The sequence below is a fragment of the Lontra canadensis genome, unplaced genomic scaffold (genome assembly GCF_010015895.1).
Source record: "Lontra canadensis isolate GAN:19392208 unplaced genomic scaffold, GSC_riverotter_1.0 scaffold91, whole genome shotgun sequence".
NCBI lineage: Eukaryota > Metazoa > Chordata > Mammalia > Carnivora > Mustelidae > Lontra > Lontra canadensis.
Genome location: NW_022631085.1, coordinates 5,113,219 through 5,131,463, shown reverse-complemented (window position 1 = coordinate 5,131,463; position 18,245 = coordinate 5,113,219). Strand labels below are relative to the sequence as shown.

General features: G+C 44.2%; 1 protein-coding gene across 2 annotated transcripts in view; it reads left to right on the top strand.

The window, feature by feature from the left end:
* The window catches only part of SHISA9 (shisa family member 9), a 270,054-nt gene that overhangs the window by 228,262 nt on the left and 23,547 nt on the right, over positions 1–18,245 (top strand). For both annotated transcript variants that reach the window (XM_032836278.1, XM_032836277.1), the window contains exon 3: positions 16,222–16,377. In XM_032836278.1, the coding sequence (XP_032692169.1) occupies positions 16,222–16,377 (156 nt within the window). The remainder of the gene's footprint in view (positions 1–16,221; positions 16,378–18,245) is intronic.

Genomic DNA, 18,245 nt, shown 5'->3' with positions numbered 1-18,245 from the left:
TAGTTCTAGAGGTTGACTCTGCCCAGCTGGTCGGTACTCATTCCAGGTCTTTTATGTAGTAGCGTTCAGATGGTGGCTGAGGCAGATGTCATCTTGAACATTCCTTCCTCACATATCTGGCAATTGATTCTGGCTGCCTCCTAGAGCCTTGGCTGGAACTGTCAGCTGAAACATCCACACACGGCCTCTGTAGGCAGCCTGGGCTTCCTCACAGCATGGCAGCTGAGTTCCAAGAGCTGGCATCCCAAGAAAGCAAGCAGAATTGCCTGGCATTTTGTGATCCAGTCATGGAATTCACAGAGCATAACTTCTGCCTGACTCGGTTGGCAGGAGCAAACACAAAGATCTGTGAGGCTTCAGCAGTAGGGAATACAACACAGATACCCCACTGGATGGGAGAAGTGTCAACACTGGATGGGAGAAGTGTCTCCAATGGAGAGCTTGCAGATTCTAAGAAGCCTACCTTCAGTCCTTCAGATAAAATTAAGTCTCTATGAAGTTCCTCATCTACATTTCAACAATTGTGCTTTTCTTTTTGGAAGAACTCTCTTTGGTTCTTTTTGCATAAATACCTGTTCTTATTTCATGTATGCAATAGCCTTCATCTCTTTGAGAATATTAATTACATTTATTTTAAAGTCCTGACCTAATGGTTCTGTTCTTTCTATATCCTTGGATTTACATTATTCTACTTTTCGAGATTATCTTTTCTATTTCATAGTGTTGGTGTTTCCGTGGGTTAGGCATGACTGGATTGGGTACTCATCTTTGTAGCTAAGATTCCTTGTTAGATTGTCTACTGGGTTTCTTAGCACTGTCTTTCTGGGGAAGGCAAGGACAGGGCCTGTGGTTAGTTGCAGTTCCCCAGCTCTATGAAGAGGGGCTGAGGAAAGAGGGGGATGTATCCCTCAATGGGATGCTTAGGCAGGTGGTCTTTGGGTGGCAATGATTCTTCCTGAGCACCTCCCCCATCTACTTTGCGTATCGCTCTGTCTGTCTGACCTAAGATTTCTTCAGTCATGGTGGTTGCCTCGCTAAACTAAGAAGCCCGAGGGTTTGGGGAGAAGTAGGATGGCTTGGGTTCTACTTCTCTAGCAACTTCCTTTGCAGCACAAGACTAGTAACTTGTCAGTGTCCTCACCGCCTCCTGTTTCCATTACTGCTGGGATGCTTGAACCCATCTTCTGCAGCTCTCTCCTCCGGTTTGGATGCTGCCCCGTGGATTCCTTTTTTAATCTAATCCCATTTTGGCCCCACATTTCAGAGATTCCTCAGACTTTCTGCTCTGCCAGCAGAACTTTGTGTTGCTAAGCAGAGTAATGTCTTTACATATTTTTAAAAAATTATTTAAATTTACTTTATAATTTATATACAGCAAAATTGATTCTTTTTGGTGAACAGTTCTGTGAATTTTGATAAATGTGTGGAGTCGTGTCATCGTTACCACAATCAAGACCCACAATGGCTCCATCCTCCTACCTCACCTCCAGATTCCTTGGACTGTCCCTTTGGAGCCACCTCTGCATCTCACAACCACAGACCTGTTTTCTGTCCCCATAGTTTTGCCTTTTCTAAAATGTCATATACCTGGAATCCTATAGTATCTGGCATTTTGAGTCTGCCTTCTTTCACTTAGCATAATGGGCATATTAAAAAAATCTCTTCCTTTCTCCTTCTCAGTGCTAGTCCATTGCATGGATGTAGCTTGTATATAAGATCACCAGTTGAAGGACATTTGATTTATTCTAAATTTGGGGCGATTATGAATGAATCCACTTGAAACATCACAAGGTTTTTGTGTACGCATAGGTTTTCATTTCTTTTGATTAAATACATAGGAGTGGGATTGTAGAGTCTGATTCTCAGTATATGTTTAACTTTTTTTTTCCCAAATATTCTTTTTTAAAATTTAATTTTATTTTTTCAGTGTTCCAAGATTCATTGTTTATGCACCACACCCAGTGCTCCATGCAATATGTGCCCTCCTTAATACCCACCATCAGGGCCTCCCAACCTCTCACCAGTGTTTAACTTTTATTTTTTTTTATTTATTTTTTTTTAGATTTTATTTATTTATTTATTTACTTACTTACTTATTTGTCAGAGAGAGAGAGAGGGAGAACACAAGCAGGCAGAGCAGGAGGCAGAGGCAGAGAGAGAAGCAGGCTCCCCACTGAGCAAGGAGCCCGATGCAGGACTCGATCCCAGGACCCTGAGATCATGACCTGAGTTGAAGGCAGATGCTTAACTGACTGAGCCACCCCAGTGCCCCTATAGCACATTTTCTTTATCCCTTCATCCATCAGTGGACACTTGGGTTGCTTCTACCTCTCCGCTATTGTGAATAGTGCTGCAGTGTAAACCAGAGGCACCAGAGCTCCTTCAATTTTTTTTTTTTACATTTTCTTCAAGTTTTTTAATGGTTTCTTTTTTATTTACGTATTTTTAATTTTTATTATTTTTTTGAATTTAATTTTATTTTTTCAGTGTTCCCAGATTCATTGTTTATACACCACACCCAGCGCTCCCTGCAATATGTGCCCTCTGTAGTACCCACCACCAGGCCCTCCCAACGCTACACCCCTCTCCCCTCCCAAACCACTCAGTTTCTTTCTCAGAGTCCACAGCCTCTCATGGTTTGTCGCCCCCTCCAATTTCCCCCAACTCACTTCTCCTCTCGTTCACCTTAAGACCTCATAGCTGACACATTGCTGGAGCACTATTTGAACCCATGTCTCCTGTCTCTAAATGACCTATTCTCTCTCCATAACCTCACTGGGCTCTCAAATGCTCCTCAAGAGGAGGGATTGGCATCCTAAATCACAAGGGAAGTTATTTAGGGAACGTTGGAAGATATGGAAAATGGGGAGAGACCTGCTCGCGTCTATCACTGTGAATTAAAGCCATCCTCTATGTGATAAGCCCTTAAAAACAGATTCTCAAAGCTAAATGAGGGAGATGTGCACCCCAATTCAAGTGGGCTCTTTGAGAGACAAAACATATGGGTGATAGGAAATCAGTGAGTACTGTCCTCCATGCATTGGTTCTTTGAAGTTTCAACCAAAGCAAGAGCTAAAGGTGTTTTTGGTGCACACTGAAAATTCCCTAAGCAACAAGTTGCCTGCTGTTAGAGCATCCTCCACCCCCAGTGTAGAATCACCTTTCTTCCTTCCTTCCTTCCTTCCTCCTTTCCTTTTTTTTTTCTTTCTTTCTTTCTTTCTTTCTTTCTTTCTCTTTCTTTCTTTTTTCTTTCTTTCTCTCTCTCTCTCTCTCTCTCTCTCTTTCTTAAGATTTTATTTATTTATTTGACAGAGATCACAAGCAGGCAGAGAGGCAGGCAGAGAGGCAGGCAGAGAGAAAGGGGGAAGCAGGCTCCTCACCGAGCAGAGAGCCTGATGTGGGGCTCGATCCCAGGACCCTGAAATCATGACCTGAGCCAAAGGCCAACCCAAAGGCCCAACCCACTGAGCCACCCAGGCACCCCTGTGTAGAATCATTTCTACTCAAGACTTGGTATAGGATATATTGCAGCCTCCGTCCGTGGGGTATCTGCATTGTGTTACCACCACCCGAAGGACACATACCTGAGCAGTGTACTGTCCCTGGTGTTTGGTTAAGCTGAGCCCAGTTCCTCATTTGTTTTTTTGCTCTGCTTTTCTGTTGTCCTTGTTTGCCGGCCCAGGGATCAAATCGTCCGTCAACAAAATACTTAGCCAGGGCACATACAGTCCAAAAAGAAAAAGAAAAAAAAGTTTCAGGGAACAAAAATGGCTGTTGCTAAGCCAACCCATTTAATGCATTTTTCTTAGTGAAAAAGCTGATTTTTCAAGTAGCGCTCCTTTCCTACTGCCTGTCACATAGCAGGTGCCTGAAAAAAATGGTCTTTTTTTTTTTTTCTTTTTTCCCCTCGTCCTTTCCTGTGGGAGTTAGAATTCAGTTCCATGGAGGAAGCTCTGGGAACTGGGAATGGAGGGGTGGAGATGAAACACATTCCCTGACCTCAGCAGTCTGAGAAAACAAGCCCTGGGAATAAATTAGAAGTATTCCTCTGGCTAAAGAAGCAAAGTAAAAGGAGTGTTACAAATTGAATCTTGTCCCTCTCCAATTAACACGTTGAAGTCCTAAGGATCAGTGCCTCGGAATGTGACCTTATCTGGGGATAGGGTTGTTGCAGATGTAAATTGGTTAATCATACTGGAGTAGAGTGGGCCCAATCCAGTAAAACCAATGTCCTTATAAAAAGGGGGAATTTAGACACAGACATGCATGTAAAGAGGACGCCATGTGAGGATGGAGGCAGACATTGGGGTGGTCCTTCCACCAGGCCAGGAATGCCCAAGATAGCTAGCAAACCACCAGAGGCTAGGAGTGAGGCATGGAACAGATTCTACCTCACCTCCTTAGAAGGAACTGACTCTACCAGCACCTTGATCTTAGTCTTCCATCCCCCAGAACTGTAAGACAATACATTTCTGTTGTTAAAGACCCCCTCTGTGGTTATGGCAGCCCTCGCAGATGAACACAGAGAGCTGTTGAAGTATTTAAGATAGGAGAGTGTGAGGAAGTTCCCCTGGAGGGTATGATGTATAAGCTGACCCTGCAAAGATGACCCAGCCCGAGAAAGATGTAGGGGGAAAAGGAGAGCATTTTGCAGAAGAAAATAGTATTTTTACCTGTGGTTAATTGTTACTTTCCAACTTATTCTAACAAGGTTGGATATCTAGTTTCTAATCCCACAACACATTTGGACTAGAAATAATGAAGGCCAAAAGGACGGGCTGTTGCTCACCATGCAGCTAATAAAGGTCTAACCATGATGAAGGGGGGAAAAAGTCCTAAATAGATGGAATTGCGGGGGAGTGGGTGCAGGGGAAGAAGAGGACAAGGGGCAGGAAAGAAACAATCAGGCCACACTGGGCTATCAAGGGGATATGCACTGGTAGATGAGTTCGTGATCTGGACTTTGGGGAAATGGCCTCTGTGCACATAAAACAACCTTTCGTATTCCCAATGATGATGCTGAGCCTTCGGTGGTGAGTTAACATACATTGGAGATGTCCCGTTTCAGAAGTGATACCAATAAATGGGCATTTCTTGAACATGCTCATTGATGCTACTTCCAATTAAAATTGTCCTTTGTCACTGTCTTTGATAATCTCTCTTTCTCAGAATGTAGATAAAGAAGGTCTTCGACCTTCTAAAACTGGGTGAGGTACTGTGTCCCTTGTGTAATCATGGAACTCTGTTTTGCTGTATCACACCACTAACTACACTGGTCTTAAGGGTTCTCTGCATCCCCAGCGTGGTTCTTAGTCGGCCTCCTATTCTCGATTATCATCTCCTTGGGGTATAGCCCGAGATTTGAAATGAATCTCTGCCCCTCCAGAGCCTGCATAAAAACTGGCCAGAAGTGAACATTAAATAAATATTTAACAACTCCAGTTTAAAATATTCCCATCCTAAATGGTCAAAATTAAAAAAATATATATTTTGCATGCTTAGAGATACAAACCCATGGGTAACACAAATGCCTCATTTACCAAAGGTTTTACAATGATATATGTGCATTTTTTCCTCCATTACAAATCCCTGCTGGTCCCTCTGCTACCAAGATTCAATAAGATGGATTTAATTCTCTTTCTCCATAAACCTTTTCTGGTGAGAGCCTAGCCTGCTATGTTCTCTTCTGACAAATTCAGGGTAATTTTGAGTTGGATTTGATTTTTTTTTTTTTTTGGTTGCTTGTGGCCAGAGAAAAATCTACATGGTGTTTCAAACTATAATTCCAGGTTTTCTCTTTAAAAGGATACTGGGCACAAAGGTTTGGAAAGGCTAGAAAGGAACACAGAGCCAAAAGCCAGAGCTCTGCTATGATTTCTGAACATGTATTCTCTTTTTTGTTGTTGTGAGAATTACCAGTGCTACTGGCCCCTGCAGGAACATCTCCTCCCTCTTCTCTCTCATTTGTCCTGTGCTGGAGACAACTGAATGATCTGGAATGTGTCCAAGAATCCCGAGTCCAGAGAGGGCCTTATGGAAACCTACTGCTCTCTTTTTGTGGCCACCGCATCGTGTCATCTTTGTTTCCTGGACAATTGGAGGCACTAAAGCTTTGGCTATAATGTCTTTGATGGTTATTCTATTTCGGGTGGGATGCTGAACTGTGTACATGTGGTCTCCCGCAGGAAGCTTCTATGTCCCCATTTTAGAGCTAAAGACTGAGGCTCAGGCAGGTGTTCTCACATACCCCAAGATGCTATTGGCAAAGAGAAGAGCCAGAATTTGAATCCAGAACTGACTAAGTCAAAATTCCGTTCTTACTTCATTATGTCATGGCAGATGCTGCTGCTTGTGGCTCTGGGACCACAGTCTGGCCGCAAAACTGTCCTTTCAGGCACAGAGAGGATGTTGGGGAGGGCGTGGATGAAGGAGAAAGCTGGGCAGGACCAACATGGCCTTGTGGTCCAGGCAACCTCTTGGGTGTTGAAAAAAACTTTGGGGAAACGTTTTGAGTTCCTCTCATTAGTAGGCGGTGCAGGAGCTAGGACTTGTCCACGGAACAGAATACCTGGGACACCGCAGACACTCGAATACATGAGGAGGAACACATGAGTGAGCAGGATGGAGAGGTCGGGGCACAGGTGCAGTCCACAAGGCAGTAAGGGATTCTCAGGATGGGGTTCGAGGGGAATCCTGCTCATTCCCTGGGATATAACAGTAGGTTCTGTTCTCTGTATGAAGAAGGAAACAAAAAGACATAGATCTGACCAGCGGTTTAGTGGTCTGAGGGGGAAATTTTATAAGAAGGAAGATACTCAAGACAGCAGAGTCTCTTTCCATAGAGAAGGTTCAGTGCTGAGCCTCTAATTTCTTCTTGTCCTTGCTAGAGGCAGCTCAGCTTAGTGGAGGGAGCACCCATTTTGCCATCAGACAAACCTGGGATCAAATCCTGACAGTTACTAACATGTTGTGTGACTTTGGGCAAGCACATCAACCTCTCTGGGCTTCGATTTCCTTCTGTGTAAATTAGGACTGCAATACCTTGAGAAATAGGGTGTGTGTGTGTGTGTGTGTGTGTGTGTGTGTGTGTGTGTGTCTTAACATGGTTAAAGTGGTTTTCTATTTGGCCTTTTTGAGTTTGTGACTTTTGTCTGAGTTGGTCCATGATAACCATCTGCTTGTGAGACAAAGCAGAGTAGAATAAAGTAAAAGGACACACTCCATGCCACCATGTGAAACCCACTGCCCAACAATGAAAGGTTCTGTAGCAGGATCCCTGCTCTCAAACCATCTGGTATATGAGGCTCCCTGAGGAAGGTCAACTAGGAAGTCTGGTAGTGAGGTCATCCCACTTCGTGTCTTAACTGGCTGCTACCTTACAGTTCAGAGCTTCTTTACTTTGAGTTCCTCCCAGAGTTCCAAACCCAGGAGTGAAATGAGAGATCCCTGCCCTCAGCATTTCCCTCATCCATCGTTCTCCCCAACCAACGAGGGAAAGTTGAGTGACATTTCCTTCATCTCTTCCTCTCTTTCCTTGTCATTTTCTCATTTCCCTAGAATCAGAGGAGGCAGGCTTCCTATCCTTTTGCTTCACTGGTCCGCCCTTGACAAAAACTCGGATGGTCTTGCCTGCCAAATCCAAATCCGGTCCTCAATATGCTAAAGAATGGAGAGAAAGGTATGGGGGAGGGTGTCCTCAAAAAATTAGAAATGAACTACCTGTGATCCAATAATCACGCTATTGCATATTTAAAAGGGATGCGCTAATTCTAAAGGATTCATGTATCCCGATGTTTACAGCAGCTTTATCTACAGCAGCCGAATTACGGAGGCAGCCCAAGTGTTTACTGTTACATGAATGAATAAAGAAGGTATGGTAGATATATACAATGGAAGATTATTCAGCCAGCCATCAAAAGGAATGAAATCTTGCCATTTGCAACATGGATGGAGTTAGAGAGTATTATGCTAAGTGAAATCAACCAGCCAGAGAAAGACAAATACCATATGATTTCACTTATATGTGGAATTTAAGAAACAACCCATCCCCCCAAAAAAAGACAAAAGGGAAAAAAAAGAGAGATCAAGAAACAGACTCTGCACTATAGAGAACACACTGATGGTTATCAGAGGGGAAGTGAGTGGGAGGATGTGAAATAGGTGATGGGGATTATGGGGTACACTTGTGATGAGCATTGGGTGTTGTACGAAAGTGTTGAATCACTATATTGTACACCTGAAACTAATATAACACTGAATGTTAACTATATTAGAATTTAATATTAAATTGTATTTTAAAAACTAAAAAAAAAAAAAAAAAATGAGGGAAAAAAAAAACGCTTTCCAAAGTCAGTCATGTGACTTAAAATTATATCACTGTCTGGCTGCAGAATGATTTTTTGAATGTTAGAAATTTGAATTTAACTCCCTTATGCCCAATAAGGAAGTGGCCAACAGCACAGATTCTAGAGTCAGAAGGCTATGTCTTTCTACTATATGTAAATGGTGTAACTTTGGGCAAGTTATATCTCTGTGCCTTGATTTCCTCCTCTGCAACATGGGCTTAATAATAGTATCTCATAGGGGCACCTGGGTGGCTCAGTGTGTTAAAGCCTCTGCCTTCAGCTCAGGTCATGATCTCAGGGTCCTGGGATCAAGCCCCGCATCAGGCTCTCTGCTCAGCAGGGAGTCTGCTTCCCTTCCTCTTTCTCTGCCTGCCTCTCTGCTTACTTGTGATCTCTGTCTGTCAAATAAATAAATAAAATCTTTAAAAAAAAGAAAAAGAAAAAAATAATAGTATCTCATAGAAATTCTATGAATTATTAGATTAGTTCAGGTACAGAAAAGTGCCTGGTACCTAATAACACCCCTTTGTGTATTATGTATATAAGTGTGTCTTCACCATCTTCATCATTAATCAATATCATCATCATCAGCATTTTTCTGCATGTTTCTTCTGTTATAATCCTAATTTCCCAGCCTTACCCAGACATGGAGATGCCATGGCCATCATGTACGTCATTAGACAAAAGAGAAAAATACATTAATAATTTGACAAATCCACTGTCCTTAAGACTGTGCTGTAGTTGCTACAGTCGTTTCCCATGGGAATATGGATTCATAATTCTGATATTGCTTGACATGTATACTGGACTTAACAACGGAGTCAATGGCTGGTGGATAACAGAAGCCATGTTTCTTATTGTTGGTGTGAGAGCTTACCCGTAAGCAAGAGGAGGAGCCTAGAATGATCCATGTGATGATGGATTACAGTTAGAGATACCAGATGAACTCATGTTTAGCATAAAGTAGATACAGATGGTTAATATGTAAATATTTTTAAACACCTATACATATGAGTTAGTACACACACATGATTTCCTCACTCTGTCTGCAGAGAGAGAGACCAGAAAGCAATGAGCACACCCAGCACCCAGATCTTGGTTGCTGAAACCATTCTACAAAATAAACAACCAAGGCTCCTTGGAGAGATGGCTGATTCTAGCACTGGACAGGGAATGTACAAGATGAATCTAGAACAACTTGTATTGCTAGAGAACAAAGAAGCTCTTGAAAGGGGGCCTTAGGAGTCAACTGAGAGTTTCCAATGGCCAAATCTGGAACAATCTGAACAAACAAACAAGAACAACAACAAAAACCCAAAATAAAACAGTATTGGTTTATAACCCAAAGTGATAAAATTCATGTCTATGTGTCCACACTGATATAAGAAAGTTTTTGAATAATTAAGTAGGGGAAAAGAGACAAGTCTCCTATGAAGAAGAATTCTAAATAATTTATGTAGAAACTCTGTCCTCAAAGAGGTGGAACGTAACTCCTTGCTCTTAAAGTGTGGGTTGTACAGAGTGGCTTAAAGAATATGGCATGAAAAGAGAAAAAAAAATAGAGTAAAAAAAAAATAGAGTAACTTTACAGTCAGAGAAACTTGACAGATACTACTTCAGGCAGGTGATGAAGGTTAGCATCAACAGTGATAAGGCATCATAGTGTATATCCTTGATGGGTGATGATGAGAATGTCACTTTACAGTTCTCCTCCCCCAAACCCGTAACCTCAGTCTAGTCATGAGGAAATCATCAGACAAATTCCACTCAAGGGCCACTCTACACAATACCTAGCCTGCAGTCCTCAACACTGTCAAAATCATCAAAAACAATGAAAGTCTAAGAAACTAACAACCAGGAGATACCTAAGGAAACATGATGGCTACGTTTAATGTGGTAGTTGGATGAGATTCTGGAACAGGAAAGGACATTAGGTCCAGCTTTGGAAACCTGAATACAGTGTGGACTTCTGTTAATAGTAATTTATCAAAGAGGTTCATTATTTGTACCATACAACACAAGATGTCAGTAACAGGGGAAACTGGGTCTGGGGTGGGAAATCTCAATGCCATCTTTTTTTTTTTTTTCTTTATTTATTTATTTTAGCGTGGGAGAGAGAGAGTGAGCAAGCATGGTGGGGAGGGGCAGAGAGAGAGAGAGAATGTCAATCAGATGCCATGCTGAGCGTGGAGCCCGATGTGGGCCTCAGTCTCACAATCCTGAGAGCACGGCCTGGGCTGAAACCAAGAATTAAATGCTTAACTGAATGCGCCACCCAGATGCCCCTCTCAGTGCCATCTTGGAAGTGTTTTTATCAATCTAAAACCATTCTACAGTGAAAACCTTATTTTAAAAGATATATTGTCTGTAGATCTCTACCTTGTAGGGTTAATGTAGGAATTAGAGATATAGTGCATGAGAAATTCCTTTCCAAGCCAGGCACATAGCGTACACACCCCAAAACAGCACCGTTTGACCATCTTGTGCCTTTCTGAGCTGTTCTTCCTGTGATGTGCCTTGAAAGACTGGCTATTATTGCTTTTCTTCCAAGAGCAGTCAAATTGGTCCAGTTTCTGATAGTTGTTATTTGTCTCTTCTACAGGGAGAATCCCACAGCATCCTCCCAGTGTTTGCAACTGAGCATTATTTACCTTAGCTGACCCTATCTGAATTGCATTTATTTTATTTCTGTTTAGTGACTAAGGTATAGCACATATAATGGTACTTACACAGCAGTTACCTGGGGTAAGTCAGCCAGGTGCTTCCAATTAGAGTAGCTCTATCTCACTCTTCTTTGAAAATGAGCATTAAATACATAAGACCCCACTTCTGTCTTAGGAAGGAGAGCACAGGGACATCATCAACTTCTTGTTTGTTGACCGAGGCTCTTGTTGGAAAACAGCATCCCAGAACAGCAAGTCCTTGTTAGTTATTTCTAAGAGTCAGAATGAGTTGCAAAATTATAATGAGGCAGGGAAAGTTTTTTCTTGTGGCATTGGGTAGGAAGTACCTTTCTGCAGAGGTGAAGGTGGGTATGATATCTCTGGGACCAAAGTGTGTCTACAAGAGAAGAGCAGGACAGTGTTGGCAAGACAGTGTTGGTCCAACTGGATGCTTTCTATGGCCATGACTATGTAAATTAAATGATATACATAGAGAGATAAATAGGTAGTTAATATATACATATGTGTATATATACATATGCACATAAAAATATATATGCAAATACACTTATACCTACATACTCTCCATCTCTCTTATTTTTCTTCTCACCTCTATTGGCAAGGACAGATCGTACCCACTCTTTGCTCTTCCCTCACCCTATTGTTCCATTTTGCTTAGATACCAAGCTGGGCTGGCTTCCCATCTAGACTTTGGTCTCTCCTCCTCGGCTGGATATATTTGAACAAAACTCGTAGAGAATCTGGGTTGCCAGGTCTACTCCATCTTCTCGTTCAGTAAAATGAAAATAACATTTAAAAAACCCAGTCACAAATGTCTATTTAATAATTCTTGATTGCTGCCCTGAGACTGGATTTCAATATTTGTGAATATTCGATGTCTGGAAGCGAGCACAAAATGGCTCTCTAAAACGGCCGGAAATTTGCTTCCTGTGGCGCTGCTTGTGATAGCAGGAATGTGACTTCGGGGCAGCCCCATCTCTTCTTTTGTGAGGGATTCCTTTGGTAGGCCATCTTGGTCAGGCCTACTTATATTAACTAACTACTCACTCACTGCCCTTGAGGTAGCTCAGGACTTGGGAGAAATCATCCAGAAGCAAATACTTTATAATAGCGTATTAAATATTCTGTTGAATAATATAAAGGACTGTCCCAAGAGATGAGGAACATCGGTACAGATTTTTTTATTTTCTTTAATGAAGTGTTTAACATTTCCCCTGGCAGGCCTGGAAACGAAATTTGAGCCTCGTGGGTGGGATCTAGGATTAAGGGAGCAAGGATTTGGGAGAAAGGGTGGGCTCGACAGAAGTCAGCTCATTAACTAGACAAGGCTCATGTTTGGGATTTACTTCCAGGGGTGAAAAAACAGGACTTGCCATAAAGACATTAGTAAATTAGCTTATGAATGTCTTGGGGCATTCCCAATGTACTACTGAGGCCAATTGAAATTTCTTCTAAATCTCTGTAGAATACCCAGGAGCAATGCCTTTTACATCTTGACATAATCCCCAGGCCTTTTTTTTTATAGCCACATAGGCAGCCTCCCCTCTGGTCAGCTTCATTTCCCTGAGGGAATCCACACAACAATTTTACTAGTCCAAACTCTACATTGCAAAGGACAGTAACCTTGAAGCATACTAGATTATTAGAAAGGGGTTTTCCTATCTTCTTTGCTTTCCTCCTGTTGTCCTTATTCCTTCACAGTAAAGAGCTTCTCCACATGGCAGGTTCAAACTCACTTGAATCCATGACCTCCTGGCTCCTCTACTCCAAAGGTTCCAGATAGAAAAACTCAAGGAAGCATTCTGATTGGTCCCACCTAGATCATGTGCCTGCTTCTCGTCTGAGAAGGAGGCATCATGATTTGTCCAATTTGGATCCCATGCTCGCTTCAGTGGCCAGAGGCATTAGTTACTGGCCTGATTTCCAAATACCAGCTCTTACACGTCTGAATAAGAATTTCTGTGGTGCCAGAGCACAATCTGCCCCCCGGAACATGGAGGGTTGCAAGTGCTAAGGCCTTACTGTCCTCTGGAAGCAGCTGTCATCTGATGACTGATGGGAATTGGTGTAGAAATAAATAGTAAGGGACTCACTTCCCCATGGGGTGACAGAATTCTGAGACAGGCATTCAACACCATTTACCGGAATTCCAAAATAGGATTAGTCTCTAGTTCACTGAAGTTGTGTCTGCTTTCATTTCCCTGTCTTCCTCTCCTACCCCTTTTCTACAGTATCCCCTGAGCCTCCCTCCCAGATTTGCTCCTGTTTGAGTCCTTATCTCAGTGACTTCTGGGAAAACCTAGACTAAGATAGTCACCATGATGGGCGGCTCATCACATGACTCAGATGCACCTGGCGCACTGTGCCAGAGGACTTACTAGCTCTGAACACACACAGCTAGTATCTGTCCAGAGAAAAAGAGATTGTGAAAAACAAAACAAAACAAAAAAACAAAACAAAACCACAGAACCAGCACACAGTGAGAACTTAGGGTAACTGTTCCTGCTGGACCAGCATTTGGGCATAAAACATGTCTGGCCTGACATGCCCAGAGAGAGCAGACAGACCTCCCCAGCAGATTGTTCTGGAGAGGAACATGTCAGAGGATCTTGGGGTCCACGCTTCAGCAAAAGTTCTACCTTATGCAACACCTCTTCCATGATTTCATTAAGCTTGGGCCTTCCTGGCCCCCTGCTGATTCTCCGCCAAGAAGCTATCATCGCAGAAGGATACACCCCCTTCCTCCCATGTTGGCCAGAGGCTGGGTTATGTGGCATATGTTTGGTAACCCAACCACTGTGCAGTGGTCTTGTGTGCATGTGCAGTAATAGAAGTGCTCTTCTTATCTCTGTGTCTCAGCTGTAGTCTCCCTGCCTCTCTCCATATGGGTGTACTGGTTTCTAAAGCCAGACATACTCCGTATCTGTCATGGGTTGGGTTGTGTAGAAGCAGCACTTGAGGGAGGGGGGCAGGTGTGTGAGACTGAGGGAGTGCAACAGACACACACAGACACACAGACGTAGACGCACACACACGCCCCTCTCAAGTTGTAATGGAAACAAAACAGGAAAGATAAAGGAGCCGCTCAAGGATGGGGTCTCCATCTCAGATAAAATCTGGACCGGGGGCGGTCAATTTATGGCCCTTGGACCAAAACTAGCAGCCACCTGTTTTTATAAATAAAGTTTTATTGGTACACAGCCACACCCGCTCATTGACATCATGTCTGCGCTTTCTTGCTACAAGGGCAGAGTTGAGTGTTTGTAACAAGACTGTGTGGCCTATAAAGGCTGAACTGTTTACAGTCCGGCACTTTACGAAAGAACATGGTTTATTCTAATCTCTGGGAGCTCTGGAGCATCCATTACCTCATAAAGCATCCCGACCTTGAGGCAGAGGGCTGGTCTGTGTGCTGCGTGTCCTAGTGTCAGCCAGGCTCTGCTGGCCGACCACCCCAGGTGTTGAGGGTGAGGTGCATGAAAGACACTAAAGCCAGGGCAGTGATTCCCGAGAATAACTGCCTGGGTGTGGGGGGCAGGTAGGAGCTGTGCACAGCCAACACAGCAGCTGGGGAATGGGTGCGCATGCTCAGTAACAGGGATCTCTCAAGACAGCACCAGCACCCACTGCCATGTTTCTCTGGATCTGGCCGAGTGCTTCATGAAACTGGCGAGAACCTGTATTTCCTGCCTGAAACTGGGCCATAATCGCCTCATCTGGACTCCACCTTGCCTCACTCTCCCCTTCACTCCGCCCCTCCCATTGCTATGGGGGTGATGGGGAAACACTTCCCAAGGTCTCCTGGGCCCCGCCAGCCTGTCCAGCCCCTCCTCCTTCCACTTGACTCACACCTGCTCTGCAGCCACGTGAGGGGGCATCCTGTACTCCTAACTCTGCATCCCCTCCAATTTCAGGGCTTGTAGCCATGCCCTTCCCTCTGACCTGAGCACCCTCCCCAGCACCCTCCACCTCCACCCACAAGTATAAACACATCTAGATTTCTGGATCTCAGCTCCGAGACTATTGTCTCCCAGTAGACATCTTGAACCTCTCTCCCCACGAATCCCGTTCCCTCTAAGTAGCCAATACTTGGCTCGTGTGCCTTGGCAGATTTCTTTTTCTGTTTTTGCAGATCTCACCATGCAAGCAATATGCATAGATTTCCTCTTCTTTAACAAAGATGCATTACTTTCACATTTGCTTTTTCTCCCTTAACAAAAGGACCGCCCCCCCAAAAAAAACTAGCCAGGTTGGCATATATGGAGTTAACTAATTTTTTAAAAAATATTTATTTAATTAATTAATTTGAGAGAGAGAGAAGCAGACCCCCTGCTGAGCGAGGAGCCTGGCACAGGGCTCGATCCCACAACCATGAGATCACGACCTGAGCCGTAATCCAAAGTCCGTGGTTCAACAGACTCAGCCACCAAGGCACCCCTAGAGTTAATTCGCTTTTAAACTCATTTTTTTCCCTAACAGCTGAAGAATATCCCATCGTATGACTGTACATCGTGTATGTAATATGGACGTACAGTAATTTATTGAAGAATTTCCATCTTTACGGAGTTGAGTCTGTTTCTCTGCGTGTGCACTTTTGTCACTTTTTGTCACTTTATAGACAACGGTGCAAAAAACATCTCTGAACAGATATCTCTGTATTCTGACACTATTTCTGTAGGCTCAGTCCCCAGAAGCGGTATCGTTTGGTCCAAGGACACATTCACTTTACATTTCCAGACCCACTGCCCCCTTCCTTTCTGCAAATGTGGCAAACTGGGCACCCGCGTGAGGTTATGAGACGGGCCCATTTCCCACATCTTTGCCAGTATGGTGGCCCTTCCATCCTTGTAATGTTTGCCCATCTCTTGGCAAAGGATTGGCTTCTCAATCTCACTCTCCGACTTGCATTTCCTTGACTATTATTGAAGTTTTATATATATATGTGTGTGTGTGTGTGTGTGTGTGTGTGTGTATGTATATATATATATATATATATATATATATATATATATATATATATTTGCCCTTAGCCCATCCATCCTCAGCTGCTTTCTAGGGAGGATCCTGGAGCCCGTTGCTACTCTGCCTCTTGTGTCCCCAGAGGGTGGGCAGTTTGGGACCCCACGATGGTGGGCATGGGTACAAGGTCCGGCTCCACCTGTGACCATGTCCTCCTTTCTCTTCACTTTCAGACACAACCCAGATGAACAATGCAGTGCCCACCTCGCCTTTGCTCCAGCAGATGGGCCATCCCCATTCGTACCCCAGCCTGGGCCAGATCTCCAACCCCTACGAGCAGCAGCCACCGGGCAAAGAGCTCAACAAGTATGCCTCCTTGAAGGCAGTTGGTGAGTCCTATTCTGTTTCTCCTCTACTTTTCTGTGCTTTTTTTTTCCCTTTCCCTCCGACTGCTTTTTTTCTCATCCTGTCATTTTTTTTTTCTTCCTACTTCTCCTTTTCTTTCTCTTCTTCTCTCTCAAAATCTGTGTCTCTCTCTGTCTCTGCCACTTTCTCCATCCGTTTCTGTCTCTTTTCTCTCTTTCACTCTCTCTCCCCCTCTCTATCTGTCTTGCTCACACGTGTTCTTGGTCTCTCTACCTGGTGCCCAGATTGCTGGGAAGCAGAGGCCCTGGGCTGCTTCCTCTCTGACTGGATCAAGTCCTACAGTGCCACGTGGGGCAGGGTGGGTGAGTGAGGGACACATGTGGGGGTCGTTTCCCTGGGAGGAGGGCCTGGAGGCTCATTTGCGTCTGACCAACAGCCCAGCCCCTTCGTCATCCACTGTCTGCCCTCATGAATCCTCAGGGAATCCAGGACACTCAGTCTCCAAATGCCTTGCCCTCTAGTGGGTCACACCCCCCCCAGTCACCCCATCTCTGAGACGTCGCTAGCTGCACGCCCCCACCTCAGGCAGCTTCCACCCTTCAGGATGGGGTGCATTGCCTGGATCTTGTGCTAACTGGGCTCTTATCAAAGTGCCAGACATTGCACTGGACCTTTTATACATCCCGCCGCATCTTCTCACAGGGATCCGAAGAGGAGGGTATAGTTATTATCCCAATTTTCAGATTAGCAGACTGAGACTCAAGGGGTCTAATTTCATTTGCCCCAGATAAAGCAGCCTATGAGTTTTAAATTGCTCCAGGAGCTCCCTTCCTGCCACTAGCCTCCCACACCCCTGCTCCTCACCCCAGCTCACACATGAGGGAATGTGACGGTGACCCTGCTGGCGGCCCAGGCTCCTGAACGCATCGATCATGTAGGAGTTCTGTGGGGTGGAAGCCACAGCCCTAGCAAAGCCAAACTTCAGGCAGACGCAAGACTCCCAGACCCCATGCTTGCTTTCATTATCCGCTATTTGTCTTCATTTCTTCCCTCATCTGAGATGGGATGGGAGACAGTCACTGATTGATTCCAGTGTCAAATATCTTAATTCCATTACACACTGACACCAGAAACCAAAGCTACTGTCATGGTCTGTGATGCTTGTGGGGACCATGGTCTCCCGACACCAGAGGCATAAAACAAGCACCTTGGTGCTCAGCAGAGGGCCAGGGGCATACTGGGAACTTGGCAAGCACTGGAATCACAAGGGTCTTCAGGAACTCCTATTTTTCCCCCATCTCCTAGGACTTCTAGATGGAGTCACTCAAAGACAGACGAACCAAATTTCTAATACCAAGGGCACAGCTCATGTGGACCAACACAGACTTTTCTAAATCCCAAGCCCCATGAGGACTTATGTGCCAGTTCCCACATTTCATGTTGAATTTCTACGCCCAGCTCAGCCCTCAAGTACATTGACCCCATGACCACAGATTCCCTCAGTTCCATATTCCGTGTTTGCACAGCGTATGCATTCTAAGCATGTTCAAATAGACTCAGATATTAGTAGGAAGAGCTGAGGGCTGTTGCCTAGGAGAGAAAGAGTCAGAGCGTCTCTACCCATGTAGCTGCAAAGCCTTCATACACTGTTGGGTGCCTCCCCCCTTCCTGGGCTTTGCCTTTAGGTGATAAATGACATCTGCTTGTTCTATTTGATTCTTCTTTTGGCATTAAAAAAAAAAAATCAGCCCAGACATCTTTTTCCTTTTGAACTGGTGACATTACCCTAAACAGCTTAGGCCCAGTGTCTTTTCCCCCATCAAAACTCAGTAACTATTTGGGTAAATAATGGTGGATGGTCCCATAATGCACCTTGATTTTTAGCAAGGGT